This window comes from Ranitomeya imitator, chromosome 2 (assembly GCF_032444005.1).
Source record: "Ranitomeya imitator isolate aRanImi1 chromosome 2, aRanImi1.pri, whole genome shotgun sequence".
Taxonomy (NCBI): domain Eukaryota; kingdom Metazoa; phylum Chordata; class Amphibia; order Anura; family Dendrobatidae; genus Ranitomeya; species Ranitomeya imitator.
The window spans coordinates 59,245,705-59,261,107 of record NC_091283.1 but is presented as its reverse complement, the minus strand read 5'-3'; the positions used below and the strand labels follow the sequence as shown (position 1 = coordinate 59,261,107).

General features: G+C 42.7%; 1 protein-coding gene across 1 annotated transcript in view; it reads left to right on the top strand.

The window, feature by feature from the left end:
• The first annotated feature begins 6,674 nt into the window (after window positions 1-6,674).
• The window catches only part of LOC138666247 (vomeronasal type-2 receptor 26-like), a 33,158-nt gene continuing 24,429 nt past the window's right edge, over window positions 6,675-15,403 (top strand). The window contains exons 1-3 of the mRNA XM_069754479.1: window positions 6,675-6,849; window positions 6,908-7,152; window positions 7,277-7,329. Coding sequence (XP_069610580.1) covers window positions 6,675-6,849; window positions 6,908-7,152; window positions 7,277-7,329 — 473 coding nt within the window. The remainder of the gene's footprint in view (window positions 6,850-6,907; window positions 7,153-7,276; window positions 7,330-15,403) is intronic.

Genomic DNA, 15,403 nt, shown 5'->3' with positions numbered 1-15,403 from the left:
GTTTATGATGTTTACTATGAGGGTTAAACAACTTTAGATTTTCTTAGATTGGATTTTTACGTAAAGGTCAATACCAAACATACTTTTTTATTTTTAGCCTTTGATTAGTTTTAAGCTTTTTTGGTTGTTATTGGCATAGTGGGACCCAGGACTGTGAGTATAAGCCCTGGCACTAGAATATCAACACAATGTTATGTTCAGTAAAAATGTATCTGATTAAAAAAAGAAGGTTCGGCACAAGGTGAGTAAAAGCGTTCTCTCTCCTATGCCCTCCTCTCAGAGATGAGGCAGCTCACTTTTAGCCTATTTTCCATAGAAGCAGAAATGACGAAATCTGCTGCACATTTTTTTTTTCTTTTCATTTTTAGTTTTCCTTTTTTTTTATGTCCTCCACTTTGTGTTCACTATCTCAGGGAGGTCACATCATGCACTCCACAGTAGTCTGACTCTCTGCAGATGTCGTCATTTCATCACGTCACCTGTCCTCCAGACTGCTGCCTCAGGAGAGTACCTGTCACAGGGCTACTGCGACAGAGAGGTTCCAGAGAACCGCAGTGCTCTGGGCCTCGTTCACACACAGTGAACAGAAGTTCTTCTCCTGTATTTTGACCTGGCTGCTTTGTGCCAGCAGTGCAGGAGTTAATCGTATTTGCTAAGTTGCTGTGAGCTGGGTCTCTCAACTGAAGTGGATTTTTGTAATCTCCTCCTCTATATAGACCCAGCTATTGTCAGTGATCAGTTCAGCTGCCTGGCTTGGAGGTTGAAGGAGCGTAGTGTATTAGGAGCTTGGAGGTTTATTACAGAGATTGGTGTCTGTTCTTTTGCACTCACCAGATTCTGAGTCTCTAGGAGAACCTCTGCAGTTGGTTGGCGCATCTTGTTCTAAAGGGGCTGCGGTGGTACGGCGTAAGTGAGGTGCATGTTTTTTGTGGCAGAAGGGGTCATTATGTGAATGTGTGTCCTTCTAAAAAACAACCGCCGGAAAACTATTGAGCCCGGGTTGCAGGGAGGTTGGCAACTCGGGTGTACTAGTTTCCTCCTTAGGTAAACCACAATTTTTCCTACCAGCCGAGATTCGTTTTGGTGAAAGTAGGCTCAATATCTCTGCCTTTCTGGACTCTGGGGAAGGGTTTAATTTAATTGATGCTGGGTTTGTTCAGGCACATGGGCTTAAGACTCAAGAGAAGTCTAGACCCATACCTATAATTGCTATTGACTCTGCACCTTTGAGCCAGGGGACTTTCTCTCAGATCGTCCGTGGGGTGAGCTTACAAATAGGGGCGTTGCACTCAGAGTCAATAGATTGTTATGTGTTGGGGGGTTTGCCGTCGCCTGTAGTTCTCGGTTTACCATGGCTCACGTTACACAACCCGGTGTTAGACTGGCAGACTCGGGAGATTACTAGATAGAGTGAGTTTTGTCAGGAACATTGCCTGGGCACTCGGCTGGCCGGGTTGAGTTCTCAGGTTTTGCCAGAGTTCATCTCAGATTTTGAGGATGTATTCTCTGAGGAGGGGAGTCAAGAGCTGCCTCCACACTGTCCTTATGATTGCGCCATATGTCTCATTCCTGGTGCTAAACTGCCTAAGAGTAGGCTATACAACATCTCTGCCCCAGAGAGACAGGCCATGAAGGACTATATCACGGAGAGTCTGGCCAAGTGTCATATCAGACCCTCGTCATCACCCATTGCTGCTGGGTTCTTCTTTGTAAAGAAGGACGGGGGTTTACGCCCATGCTTAGACTTCCGTGAATTTAATCAAATTACGGTCCGGGATTCTTTCCCGCTCCCTTATTCCGGACCTCTTTAATCAAATCATGGGGGCTAAGTGGTTCTCCAAACTAGACCTCAGCGGGGCATATAATCTCATTCGGATGAAGGAGGGGGATGAATGGAAAACAGCGTTTAATACTCCAGAGTGACATTACGAGAACTTGGTCACGCCTTTTGGATTGTGTGGTGCTCCTGCGGTGTTCCAACGCTTTGTCAATGATATACTTAGTCACCTCCCACTCCCGTCTCCAAGACTTTACACGTGCTGCTCGATTTTTTGGAATGCACTACCTAGGTTAATACGATTAATCCCCAATCCCCACAGTTTTAAGCGTACCCTAAAAACTCATTTGTTCAGACTGGCCTACCGCCTCAATGCATTAACCTAACGATCCCTGTGTGGCCTATTTATAATAATAAAAAAAAAAAAAGGTTCCTCGCATCATGTTCTCATACACTTTATGCAATATTAGCCTTCTGTGTCTGTACTGCTACATACTGGTTCATGCAGCTTTACATGAACACCTGAGCCTTACACTATAGCTGGTCCGAATAACTAAAGCAATTGTTACCATCCACCTCTCGTGTCTCCCCTCTTCCCCATAGTTTGTAAGCTTGCGAGCAGGGCCCTCACTCCTCCTGGTATCTGTTTTGAACTGTATTTCTGTTATGCTGTAATGTCTATTGTCTGTACAAGTCCCCTCTATAATTTGTAAAGCGCTGCGGAATATGTTGGCGCTATATAAATAAAAATTATTATTATTATATTATCTGATATGTAGGTTTGTGGTGGTATATCTCGATGACATCTTAATTTATTCTCCTGACCTCGAGTCCCATCAGGATCATGTACGGCAGGTCCTTCAGGTACTCAGGGACAATAAACTAGTTGCCAAACTTGAGAAATGTATGTTCGCGGTCAAAGAGATTCCGTTCTTGGGTTATTTCTTATCCTCAACAAATAGGTCAAGATTGGTGCACTCATAAAAAGAATGGTGCTCGGAGGAAAAAATAGCACTATAAAAAAGAGATAACCTTCGGCACTCAACAAGTCCACACTCAAATGTCCTTGATGCAAATAAATTTATTCATGGATAGCCAGCAACAAATGAATGACAGACACAAAACTCCAACGTTTCGGCGTATCGCCTTTTTCAAGGAAGTCTGTAGTGGCAGAACAAAATACATATTACAACAATTTTTCATACATAAATAAATATATATAAACAAAAATAAACCCCATCCAGAAGGAAAAAAATTTTTAATTAAAGAGGGACACCGAAAAACAATGTGATAAAGAAACACCAAAGACCAAAAAGAAAGAGTCCTTTATTAGAAAAGATCCATAAGTCCCAGAAGCCAGGAAGAGGGGGATGTGTACAATAAAAAGAAAATGGAATATCAAGTGAACCAAAGACAAAGAAACAAGGTCCCTATAGGAGTATATAACAAAACCGACAAGTCTGCACACGTTGGTGCAAATAGGCATAACTAGTATACCTATAGAAAATCACATCCGTAGGTGTACATATACACACACACCCACATACATACATCTATTACTAAGTACCCCAATATAAATATAAAAAAGGTGATACCTGTATAGAACTATGAATAAGTCACATATCAAAACCAGCTAGTGTGGGAGGACCACTATAAAAAAAGAAAATATCACAAAATAGAACAAAAAAACAATATCACTGTAATGTCAGATATAAACCAAAATCCAAACACCAGAAAGAACCAAAATCACGGTCCCACAGAAATAATAAAGTAGAGGCAGAGTAATAGCCCCCCAGTAATAAACAATAAATAAGGACGCATAATAAATGTATAACAGCCAAAACTAAATGCCGAGATATCGGCCCCCCAACAATGGACCACAAGTCGGATCGCATGCGGTAATAAAACCCTAATCGCCGCCCTAAGGTGATACATAAACCTCCAATACTCACACAAATATCGGGGAAGCCAGCGCGTGTCCAGCGGCTCAGAGGCGAGAGGACGCTAAGTGAGCCGTAAAGCCGGAATAAATGCCGAAAACAGATGAGATCACTTCCGCTCACACGAGGACATTCGTGTGGAGCCCGAAAAAAGCCGAATACCAGAAAAGGAGCACATGCGCAATATAGGACCAGTATAGAAAATAGAAACAAGCGGTCAGAGTGCACAGGGCAGTGCTGGCAACAATGCCTAGCACTGATCCCTAAGCAAAGAAATAAGCGCAATCTATATGGATAAGACGAATACTCCATAAGAGAGGGGGGAAGAAAAGGAAATAAAAATAAGTAATAAATAATAAATAAAAATAGAGGGACCAAATAAGACTGGATGCAAGACACAAAATAAGTAAATGACAAAAATAAAATATATAGGGTCCTAGCTAAAAAGGGGGGAGGGGGGGGGAAAGGAGTTGAGATCAAAGTAATAAAGAAAGAATAAACAAAATATACATACATACACATATAATAATAGTAGAGATACCTCCAATAGGGAAGAGAATATCACCATAATAGTGTGGTCAATAGGAACCAGATCCCATAGAAAAGATATCCATGCAATGGAACAGGAATTCTCTATAAGGGATGAAAGGAAGATGTAACCCAGCAAGAAATCTCAGAAGGAACATAGCAGTCATGATGGCACCTAAGAAAATGGGAAATGAGAAAATAAAATACATAATCAGAATCCACAATCATAAAGGTTATAATATAAAAAGTATTCAAATCATATAACCAAATAACAATTATATAGCCTCATATTCCCTATTCATGCCTCGTGGATGAAGCGTCTGGAGAGTGAAAATCCAGAACGCTTCCCGTTCTTTCAGTCTCTGGATTCTATCGCCCCCACGCCTAGAGGAGGAAATACACTCAAGTACCTGGAACTTTAATTGAGAAATAGAATGTCCCGCTGAAATAAAGTGGAATGGCACTGGTAACATGGTGCGTTGGCACCGTATAGTAGATTTATGTTGGGAGATGCGGTCTCGGATACGCTGGGTAGTCTCCCCAACGTATCCGAGACCGCATGGACATTTAATAAGATATACCACATGAGAAGAATCGCATGTAAAAAATCCTTTGATCGGGAAAAGTTTCCCCGATCTGGGATGAGAAAACGTGTTGCCCCTAGTTACATTTGAGCACTGAGGGCAATGTAAACAAGGGAATGTGCCCTGTTTCTGCGTGGCCAGGAGGGCCTGCCGCTGCGAAGTCTTGGATGAACCCACATCTGCTCGTACCAGCATATTCTTAAGGTTTTGTGGTCTCTTATAACAAACAAGAGGTGGAATAGAAAATTCAACAATGGAGGGATATGCTTTACCAAGCAAAGGCCAATGTTCTAACACACAATTTCTAAATAAACTAGTGTAAGGATGATAAGTAGTAACAAAAGTGACCCTCTTCTGTTTCTCTGAATATCTCTCTGTCGTACGTGCGGCCTGTTCCAAGATCAAAGGTGGATAGCCCCGTGCCGAGAATTTATTATTCATTTCCTGAATCCGCTGTACTCTCAGATCAGGATCGGTCACTATACGTTTCACACGGTGTATTTGAGATTTGGGCAACAATTTTTTCACGTGTGAGGGATGGCAGCTAGAATAGAGTAACAGTCCGTTCCTATCAGTCGGTTTCGTATAAAGGTCAATTTAAAAAAAAACGTCATCCCTAACCATTACCAATGTGTCCAAAAAACTCACACTGTGAGAGTCTTTGGTAATGGAAAAGGTCAAATTGGGAATGCACAAGTTTATCTCATTAAAAAATTGTGATAAAGATATCTCGTCGCCCCTCCATATTAGAAAAACATCATCAATATATCTCTTCCAGTAGAGACAATGCTGCTGAAAGAGATGATGAGTAAACACAAACTTTTCGTCAAAGGCCGCCATGAAAATATTAGCATATGGGGGTGCCACATTCGACCCCCCATTGTTGGGGGGCCGATATCTCGGCATTTAGTTTTGGCTGTTATACATTTATTATGCGTCCTTATTTATTGTTTATTACTGGGGGGCTATTACTCTGCCTCTACTTTATTATTTCTGTGGGACCGTGATTTTGGTTCTTTCTGGTGTTTGGATTTTGGTTTATATCTGACATTACAGTGATATTGTTTTTTTGTTCTATTTTGTGATATTTTCTTTTTTTATAGTGGTCCTCCCACACTAGCTGGTTTTGATATGTGACTTATTCATAGTTCTATACAGGTATCACCTTTTTTATATTTATATTGGGGTACTTAGTAATAGATGTATGTATGTGGGTGTGTGTGTATATGTACACCTACGGATGTGATTTTCTATAGGTATACTAGTTATGCCTATTTGCACCAATGTGTGCAGACTTGTCGGTTTTGTTATATACTCCTATAGGGACCTTGTTTCTTTGTCTTTGGTTCACTTGATATTCCATTTTCTTTTTATTGTACACATCCCCCTCTTCCTGGCTTCTGGGACTTATGGATCTTTTCTAATAAAGGACTCTTTCTTTTTGGTCTTTGGTGTTTCTTTATCACATTGTTTTTCGGTGTCCCTCTTTAATTAAAATTTTTTTTCCTTCTGGATGGGGTTTATTTTTGTTTATATATATTTATTTATGTATGAAAAATTGTTGTAATATGTATTTTGTTCTGCCACTACAGACTTCCTTGAAAAAGGCGATACGCTGAAACGTTGGAGTTTTGTGTCTGTCATTCATTTGTTGCTGGCTATCCATGAATAAATTTATTTGCATCAAGGACATTTGAGTGTGGACTTGTTGAGTGCCGAAGGTTATCTCTTTTTTATAGTGCTATTTTTTCCTTCGAGCACCATTCTTTTTATGAGTGCACCAATCTTGACCTATTTGTTTATCATTATTGTTTGTTTTGGTTGCACCTTGGCGGACCCGAAACTATGTCATTCAATATGTTGTCCTATGGACAGGCGGAGGCGGATGAAATTATTTCCCAAGTCAAGATTCCTGGTGAATTCCTACATACTCCGGTTGAAGAGATTCGCTCACGGGACTGGGAACGTGAACTCAGGAAGAAAACCTCTTTGGAATTACACTATGTGACATTGTCTACGGGTATCCTTGAGACCTATGTTATTTAATGAGAAACCGGACTTCTGTACTAAATTTGAAGGGATTTTAAATAAGTGCTCTATGGATATTATGTTATTAACCATCGAGTATCTCCAAAAGGAGATCTCCGAGATGGATAAGCAAATAGAGGCTATACAGCTGCAGTTAAATAATACTCTTTCTAGCGATAAATTTGAGAGTTTAAAACAGAAAATTGATAAAACCATTGATGAGTTCAGAAATGTATTACAAGATAGGAAACGTTCAAAATTTTTACGTGACACGGAGGATTACCATCGTAGATCGGTATATAGATGGCGTGATACTAATGTTCAATATAATCGACGCCAATATAGGCGTGATGTCTCCTTCACATCTTCTAGTTCTGACAACGATTCTATTCCTCGTGCTGCCACTCCACCTTTTTTAGAACAGAGACGAGGTCGGCCACACAGAAGCCGGCGAGGAGGGGCTCCGGAAAGCGTAAACGACAGTACTAGTATCAGAACTCGATCACAGGTAGGGACCAGTTGGTCTATAACATCTCCTCCTACAACCTCTCACCCGCTGAAATAACAGTTTTACAAAAAGGTCTTTCATTTTGCCCCACTCCAGCATTTAATGGGTTTCAATTAGATCAGGAACTCCAGAAGTTTTTTCGAAATTTACGCCTTAAAGCACATTTTGCTACTAGTGATCTTGGTTCCACCATAGAGCATTTATCCTCATTATCTAACTCTGATAAAAGTATCTTTAGTCTGAAAGCATTGGATCTGTTGATACCTAGTAGATATAATCCTCCTAAATCTTACCATCCAGTGGAGACTTACATCTCACTAGTAACTCAGGATATACGAAGGGAATGTGCTCGGATTGATTCAGGCTTACTGCCGATTGTTGTGAATTCTGTGGCTGAATTCACTCCTGTGGTCACAAGTGGTACTGCAGCTTCTGAGCTTCCTCCCTCAGGTGTTCTGGTGAGCTCGTTGGCTGCTTTGTTATTTAACCCCACCTGATTCTGTCTTCCTTGCTCCTTGTCTATGTTCCAGTGTTGGATCTGAGCTTCTGGATCTTTCCTGTGGCCTGCTGCTCTGCTTAGTTAAGTGCTTCTTTGCTTTTGTTGCTATTTTTTCTGTCCAGCTTGTCTATTCGTTTTGCTGGAAGCTCTGAGACGCAAAGGGTGTACCGCCGTGCCGTTAGTTCGGCACGGTGGGTCTTTTTGCCCCCTTTGCGTGGTTTTTTGCTTTAGGGTTTTTTGTAGACTGCAAAGTTCTCTTTGCTATCCTCGCTCTATCTAGAATATCGGGCCTCACTTTGCTGAATCTATTTCATCCCTACGTTTTGTCTTTTCATCTTGCTAACAGTCATTATATGTGGGGGGCTGCCTTTTCCTTTGGGGTATTTCTCTGAGGCAAGTCAGGCTTGTTTTTCTATCTTCAGGCTAGTCAGCTCCTCAGGCTGTGCCGAGTTGCATAGGTAGTGTCAGGCGCAATCCACAGCTGCCTTTAGTTGTGTTTAGGATAGGTTCAGGTATTGCGGTCTACAGAGATTCCACGTCTCAGAGCTCGTTCTATTATTTTTGGGTTATTGTCAGATCACTGCATCTGCTCTGACTGCTGGCACACTGTGTTACTAGATTGCCTTCATAACAGTACAAGGAGCCACACTAATGATTCTCAATAGAGGGAAAAAAGAAGTTCTGACATCATTTTTTTTTCTCAGCTCTGTGTTCAGTCTTTTTTTTCCCCTAGACATTTGGGTGTTTCAGGACACAGGTGTGGACATGGATATTCAGGGTCTGTGCTCTTCAATGGATAATCTCATTACAAATGTACAAAGGATTCAAGATACTATTGATCAGAAATCTATGTTAGAACCAAGAATTCCTATTCCTGATTTGTTTTTTGGTGATAGAACTAAGTTTCTTAATTTCAAAAATAATTGTAAACTATTTCTGGCCTTGAAACCTCATTCTTCTGGTAATCCTGTGCAACAGGTTTTGATTATTATTTCTTTTTTGCGCGGCGACCCTCAGGACTGGGCATTTTCTCTTGCGCCAGGAGACCCTGCATTGAGTAATGTCAATGCGTTTTTCCTGGCGCTCGGATTACTGTACGATGAGCCTAATTCAGTGGATCAGGCTGAGAAAAATTTGCTGGCTTTGTGCCAGGGTCAGGATGATATAGAAGTATATTGTCAGAAATTTAGGAAGTGGTCAGTACTCACTCTGTGGAATGAATCTGCGCTGGCAGCTTTGTTCAGAAAGGGTCTCTCTGAGGCTCTTAAGGATGTCATGGTGGGTTTTCCTATGCCTGCTGGTTTGAATGAGTCTATGTCTTTGGCCATTCAGATCGGTCGACGCTTGTGCAAGCGTAAATCTGTGCACCATTTGGCGGTATTGTCTGAGATTAAACCTGAGCCTATGCAGTGCGATAGGACTATGACCAGAGTTGAACGGCAAGAACACAGACGTCTGAATGGGCTGTGTTTCTACTGTGGTGATTCCACTCATGCTATTTCTGATTGTCCTAAGCGCACTAAGCGGTTCGATAGGTCTGCCGTCATTGGTACTGTACAATCCAAATTCCTTCTGTCCATTACCTTGATATGCTCTTTGTCATCGTATTCTGTCATGGCGTTTGTGGATTCAGGCGCTGCCCTGAATCTGATGGATTTGGATTATGCTAAACGTTGTGGGTTTTTCTTGGAGCCTTTGCGGTGTCCTATTCCGTTGAGAGGAATTGATGCTACACCTTTGGCCAAGAATAAACCTCAGCACTGGACCCAGCTGACCATGTGCATGGCTCCTGCACATCAGGAAGTTATTCGCTTTCTGGTGCTACATAATCTGCATGATGTGGTAGTGTTGGGGTTGCCATGGCTGCAAACCCATAATCCAGTATTGGATTGGAACTCTATGTCGGTATCCAGCTGGGGTTGTCAGGGGGTACATGGTGATGTTCCATTTTTGTCTATTTCGTCATCCACTCCTTCTGAGGTCCCAGAGTTCTTGTCTGATTATCAGGAGGTATTTGAAGAGCCCAAGTCCGATGCCCTACCTCCGCATAGGGATTGTGATTGTGCCATCAATTTGATTCCTGGTAGTAAATTCCCTAAAGGTCGATTATTTAATTTATCCGTGCCTGAACACGCCGCTATGCGCAGTTATGTGAAGGAATCCCTGGAGAAGGGACATATTCGCCCATCGTCATCACCACTGGGAGCAGGGTTCTTTTTTGTAGCCAAGAAGGATGGTTCGCTGAGACCGTGTATTGATTACCTCCTTCTTAATAAGATCACTGTTAAATTTCAGTATCCCTTGCCATTGTTATCTGACTTGTTTGCTCGGATTAAGGGGGCTAGTTGGTTCACTAAGATAGATCTTCGTGGTGCGTATAATCTGGTGAGAATCAGGCAAGGAGATGAATGGAAAACTGCATTTAATACGCCCGAGGGTCATTTTGAGTATCTAGTGATGCCGTTCGGACTTGCCAATGCTCCATCTGTGTTTCAGTCCTTTATGCATGACATCTTCCGTGAGTATCTGGATAAATTCCTGATTGTTTACTTGGATGACATTTTGATCTTCTCAGATGATTGGGAGTCTCATGTGAAGCAGGTCAGAATGGTTTTTCAGGTCCTGCGTGCTAATTCTTTGTTTGTGAAGGGATCAAAGTGTCTCTTCGGTGTGCAGAAAGTTTCATTTTTGGGGTTCATCTTTTCCCCTTCTACTATCGAGATGGATCCGGTTAAGGTCCAAGCCATCGAGGATTGGACTCAGCCGACATCTCTGAAAAGTCTGCAAAAATTCCTGGGCTTTGCTAATTTTTATCGTCGCTTCATCTGTAATTTTTCTAGCATTGCCAAACCATTGACCGATTTGACCAAGAAGGGTGTTGATTTGGTTAATTGGTCTTCTGCTGCTGTGGAAGCTTTTCAGGAGTTGAAGCGTCGTTTTTGTTCTGCCCCTGTGTTGTGTCAACCAGATGTTTCTCTTCCGTTCCAGGTCGAGGTTGACGCTTCTGAGATTGGAGCAGGGGCGGTTTTGTCACAGAGAGGTTCTGGTTGCTCAGTGTTGAAACCATGTGCTTTCTTTTCCAGGAAGTTTTCGGCTGCTGAGCGTAATTATGATGTGGGCAACCGAGAGTTGCTGGCCATGAAGTGGGCATTCGAGGAGTGGCGTCATTGGCTTGAAGGAGCTAAGCATCGCGTGGTGGTATTGACTGATCATAAGAACCTTACTTATCTCGAGTCTGCCAAGCGCTTGAATCCTAGACAGGCCCGTTGGTCGTTATTTTTTGCCCGCTTCGATTTTGTGATTTCGTACCTTCCGGGCTCTAAAAATATGAAGGCGGATGCTCTGTCTAGGAGTTTTGTGCCCGACTCTCCGGGTTCATCTGAGCCGGCGAGTATCCTCAAGGAAGGAGTCATTGTGTCTGCCATCTCCCCTGATTTGCGGCGAGTGTTGCAAAAATTTCAGGCGAATAAACCTGATCGTTGTCCGGCGGAGAAATTGTTCGTCCCTGATAGGTGGACTAGTAAAGTTATCTCTGAACTTCATTGTTCGGTGTTGGCTGGTCATCCTGGAATCTTTGGTACCAGAGAGTTAGTGGTTAGATCCTTCTGGTGGCCATCTCTGTCACGGGATGTACGTACTTTTGTGCAGTCCTGTGGGATTTGTGCTAGGGCTAAGCCCTGCTGTTCACGTGCCAGTGGGTTGCTTTTGCCCTTGCCGGTCCCAAACAGGCCTTGGACACATATTTCGATGGATTTCATTTCTGACCTTCCCGTTTCTCAAAAGATGTCAGTCATTTGGGTGGTCTGTGATCGCTTTTCTAAAATGGTCCATCTGGTGCCCTTGGTTAAATTGCCTTCCTCCTCTGATTTGATGCCTTTGTTCTTCCAGCATGTGGTTCGTTTGCATGGCATTCCTGAGAATATTGTTTCTGACAGAGGTTCCCAGTTTGTTTCAAGGTTTTGGCGAGCCTTTTGTGGTAGGATGGGCATTGACCTATCTTTTTCCTCGGCTTTCCATCCTCAGACTAATGGCCAGACCGAACGAACCAATCAGACCTTGGAAACATATCTGAGATGTTTTGTTTCTGCAGACCAGGATGATTGGGTGTCCTTTTGGCCGTTGGCTGAGTTCGCCCTTAATAATCGGGCCAGCTCGGCTACCTTGGTCTCTCCATTTTTCTGCAATTCTGGGTTCCATCCTCGTTTCTCTTCAGGACAGGTTGAGTCTTCGGACTGTCCTGGTGTGGATTCTGTGGTGGACAGGTTGCAGCAGATCTGGACTCAGGTAGTGGACAATTTGACCTTGTCCCAGGAGAAGGCTCAACTTTTCGCTAATCGCAGACGCTGTGTGGGTCCCCGACTTCGTGTTGGGGATCTGGTTTGGTTATCTTCTCGTCATATTCCTATGAAGGTTTCCTCTCCTAAATTTAAACCTCGTTTTATTGGTCCGTATAGGATTTCTGAGATTCTCAATCCTGTATCTTTTCGTCTGACTCTCCCAGACTCCTTTTCCATACATAATGTATTCCATAGGTCGTTGTTGCGGAGATACGTGGCACCTATGGTTCCATCTGTTGAGCCTCCTGCCCCGGTTTTGGTGAAGGGGGAATTGGAGTATATTGTGGAGAAAATTTTGGATTCTCGTGTTTCTAGACGGAAACTCCAGTATCTGGTTAAATGGAAGGGTTATGCTCAGGAAGATAATTCCTGGGTTTTTGCCTCTGATGTCCATGCTCCAGATCTTGTTCGTGCCTTTCATGTGGCTCATCCTGGTCGGCCTGGGGGCTCTGGTGAGGGTTCGGTGACCCCTCCTCAAGGGGGGGTACTGTTGTGAATTCTGTGGCTGAATTCACTCCTGTGGTCACAAGTGGTACTGCAGCTTCTGAGCTTCCTCCCTCAGGTGTTCTGGTGAGCTCGTTGGCTGCTTTGTTATTTAACCCCACCTGATTCTGTCTTCCTTGCTCCTTGTCTATGTTCCAGTGTTGGATCTGAGCTTCTGGATCTTTCCTGTGGCCTGCTGCTCTGCTTAGTTAAGTGCTTCTTTGCTTTTGTTGCTATTTTTTCTGTCCAGCTTGTCTATTCGTTTTGCTGGAAGCTCTGAGACGCAAAGGGTGTACCGCCGTGCCGTTAGTTCGGCACGGTGGGTCTTTTTGCCCCCTTTGCGTGGTTTTTTGCTTTAGGGTTTTTTGTAGACTGCAAAGTTCTCTTTGCTATCCTCGCTCTATCTAGAATATCGGGCCTCACTTTGCTGAATCTATTTCATCCCTACGTTTTGTCTTTTCATCTTGCTAACAGTCATTATATGTGGGGGGCTGCCTTTTCCTTTGGGGTATTTCTCTGAGGCAAGTCAGGCTTGTTTTTCTATCTTCAGGCTAGTCAGCTCCTCAGGCTGTGCCGAGTTGCATAGGTAGTGTCAGGCGCAATCCACAGCTGCCTTTAGTTGTGTTTAGGATAGGTTCAGGTATTGCGGTCTACAGAGATTTCACGTCTCAGAGCTCGTTCTATTATTTTGGGGTTATTGTCAGATCACTGCATGTGCTCTGACTGCTGGCACACTGTGTTACTAGATTGCCTTCATAACAGCCGATCAAACGTAATTGTACTACACTTGATAAACAGGCCCTTGATAGTCTTAAGAGGAATAGTTCCATTACAATAAAACCGGCGGACAAAGGGGGAGCGATTGTGGTTATGGATTCTTCGTTTTATTTATCAATGGTTTATCACCATCTTGATGATACAGATACCTACTTACCAGTTAATAGAGATCCTTCTGGTGACATTTTCAGAGAGATACAACAACTAGTCAAAACATACAGGGAAAATAACGTCATTGATGTTAAACTGGGAGAATTTTTACTTAATGCACATCCAGTAGTTCCTGTATTTTACGCACTACCGAAAATCCATAAACATATGACTAGGCCTCCTGGACGACCTATTGTGGCGTCCACAAATTCGTTACTTTCCCCCTTGGCTAGGACGGTAGAGAAAATTTTGACCCCCCTTCTTGTTCACGTAATCTCTTTTATTAGAGATACCTCAGACTTCCTAGAGGGCCTTAAAACAATTGGCAAATTACCGACTAAATGCCTCCTTGTGACAATGGATGTCAACTCCTTATATACAAGCATTGGTCATTCAGAGGGCCTTAATGCTGTACATTGGTTTCTTGACAAATATACGGACTTCACCTCTATTCAAATTCTCTTCTGTCTGACATTGTTGAAATTGATTTTAACCAAAAATTTTTTTCTCTTTGCTGATCAATTCTACATACAGAAAGTCGGGACCGCTATGGGGTCGAATGTGGCACCCCCATATGCTAATATTTTCATGGCGGCCTTTGAGGAAAAGTTCGTGTATACTCATCATCTCTTTCAGCAGCATTGTCTCTACTGGAAGAGATATATTGATGATGTTTTTCTAATATGGAGGGGCGACGAGATATCTTTATCACAATTTTTTAATGAGATAAACTTGTGCATTCCCAATTTGACCTTTTCCATTACCAAAGACTCTCACAGTGTAAGTTTTTTGGACACATTGGTAATGGTTAGGGATGACGGTTTTTTGGAAATTGACCTTTATACGAAACCGACTGATAGGAACGGACTGTTACTCTATTCTAGCTGCCATCCCTCAAACGTGACAAAATCGTTGCCCAAATCTCAAATACACCGTGTGAAACGTATAGTGACCGATCCTGATCTGAGAATACAGCGGATTCAGGAAATGAATAATAAATTCTCGGCACGGGGCTATCCACCTTTGATCTTGGAACAGGCCGCACGTACGACAGAGAGATATTCAGAGAAACAGAAGAGGGTCACTTTTGTTACTACTTATCATCCTTATACTAGTTTATTTAGAAATTGTGTGTTAGAACATTGGCCTTTGCTTGGTAAAGCATATCCCTCCATTGTTGAATTTTCTATTCCACCTCTTGTTTGTTATGAGACCACAAAACCTTAAGAATATGCTGGTACGAGCAGATGTGGGTTCATCCAAGACTTCGCAGCGGCAGGCCCTCCTGGCCACGCAGAAACAGGGCACATTCCCTTGTTTACATTGCCCTCAGTGCTCAAATGTAACTAGGGGCAACACGTTTTCTCATCCCAGATCGGGGAAACTTTTCCCGATCAAAGGATTTTTTACATGCGATTCTTCTCATGTGGTATATCTTATTAAATGTCCATGCGGTCTCGGATACGTTGGGGAGACTACCCAGCGTATCCGAGACCGCATCTCCCAACATAAATCTACTATACGGTGCCAACGCACCATGTTACCAGTGCCATTCCACTTTATTTCAGCGGGACATTCTATTTCTCAATTAAAGTTCCAGGTACTTGAGTGTATTTCCTCCTCTAGGCGTGGGGGCGATAGAATCCAGAGACTGAAAGAATGGGAAGCGTTCTGGATTTTCACTCTCCAGACGCTTCATCCACGAGGCATGAATAGGGAATATGAGGCTATATAATTGTTATTTGGTTATATGATTTGAATACTTTTTATATTATAACCTTTATGATTGTGG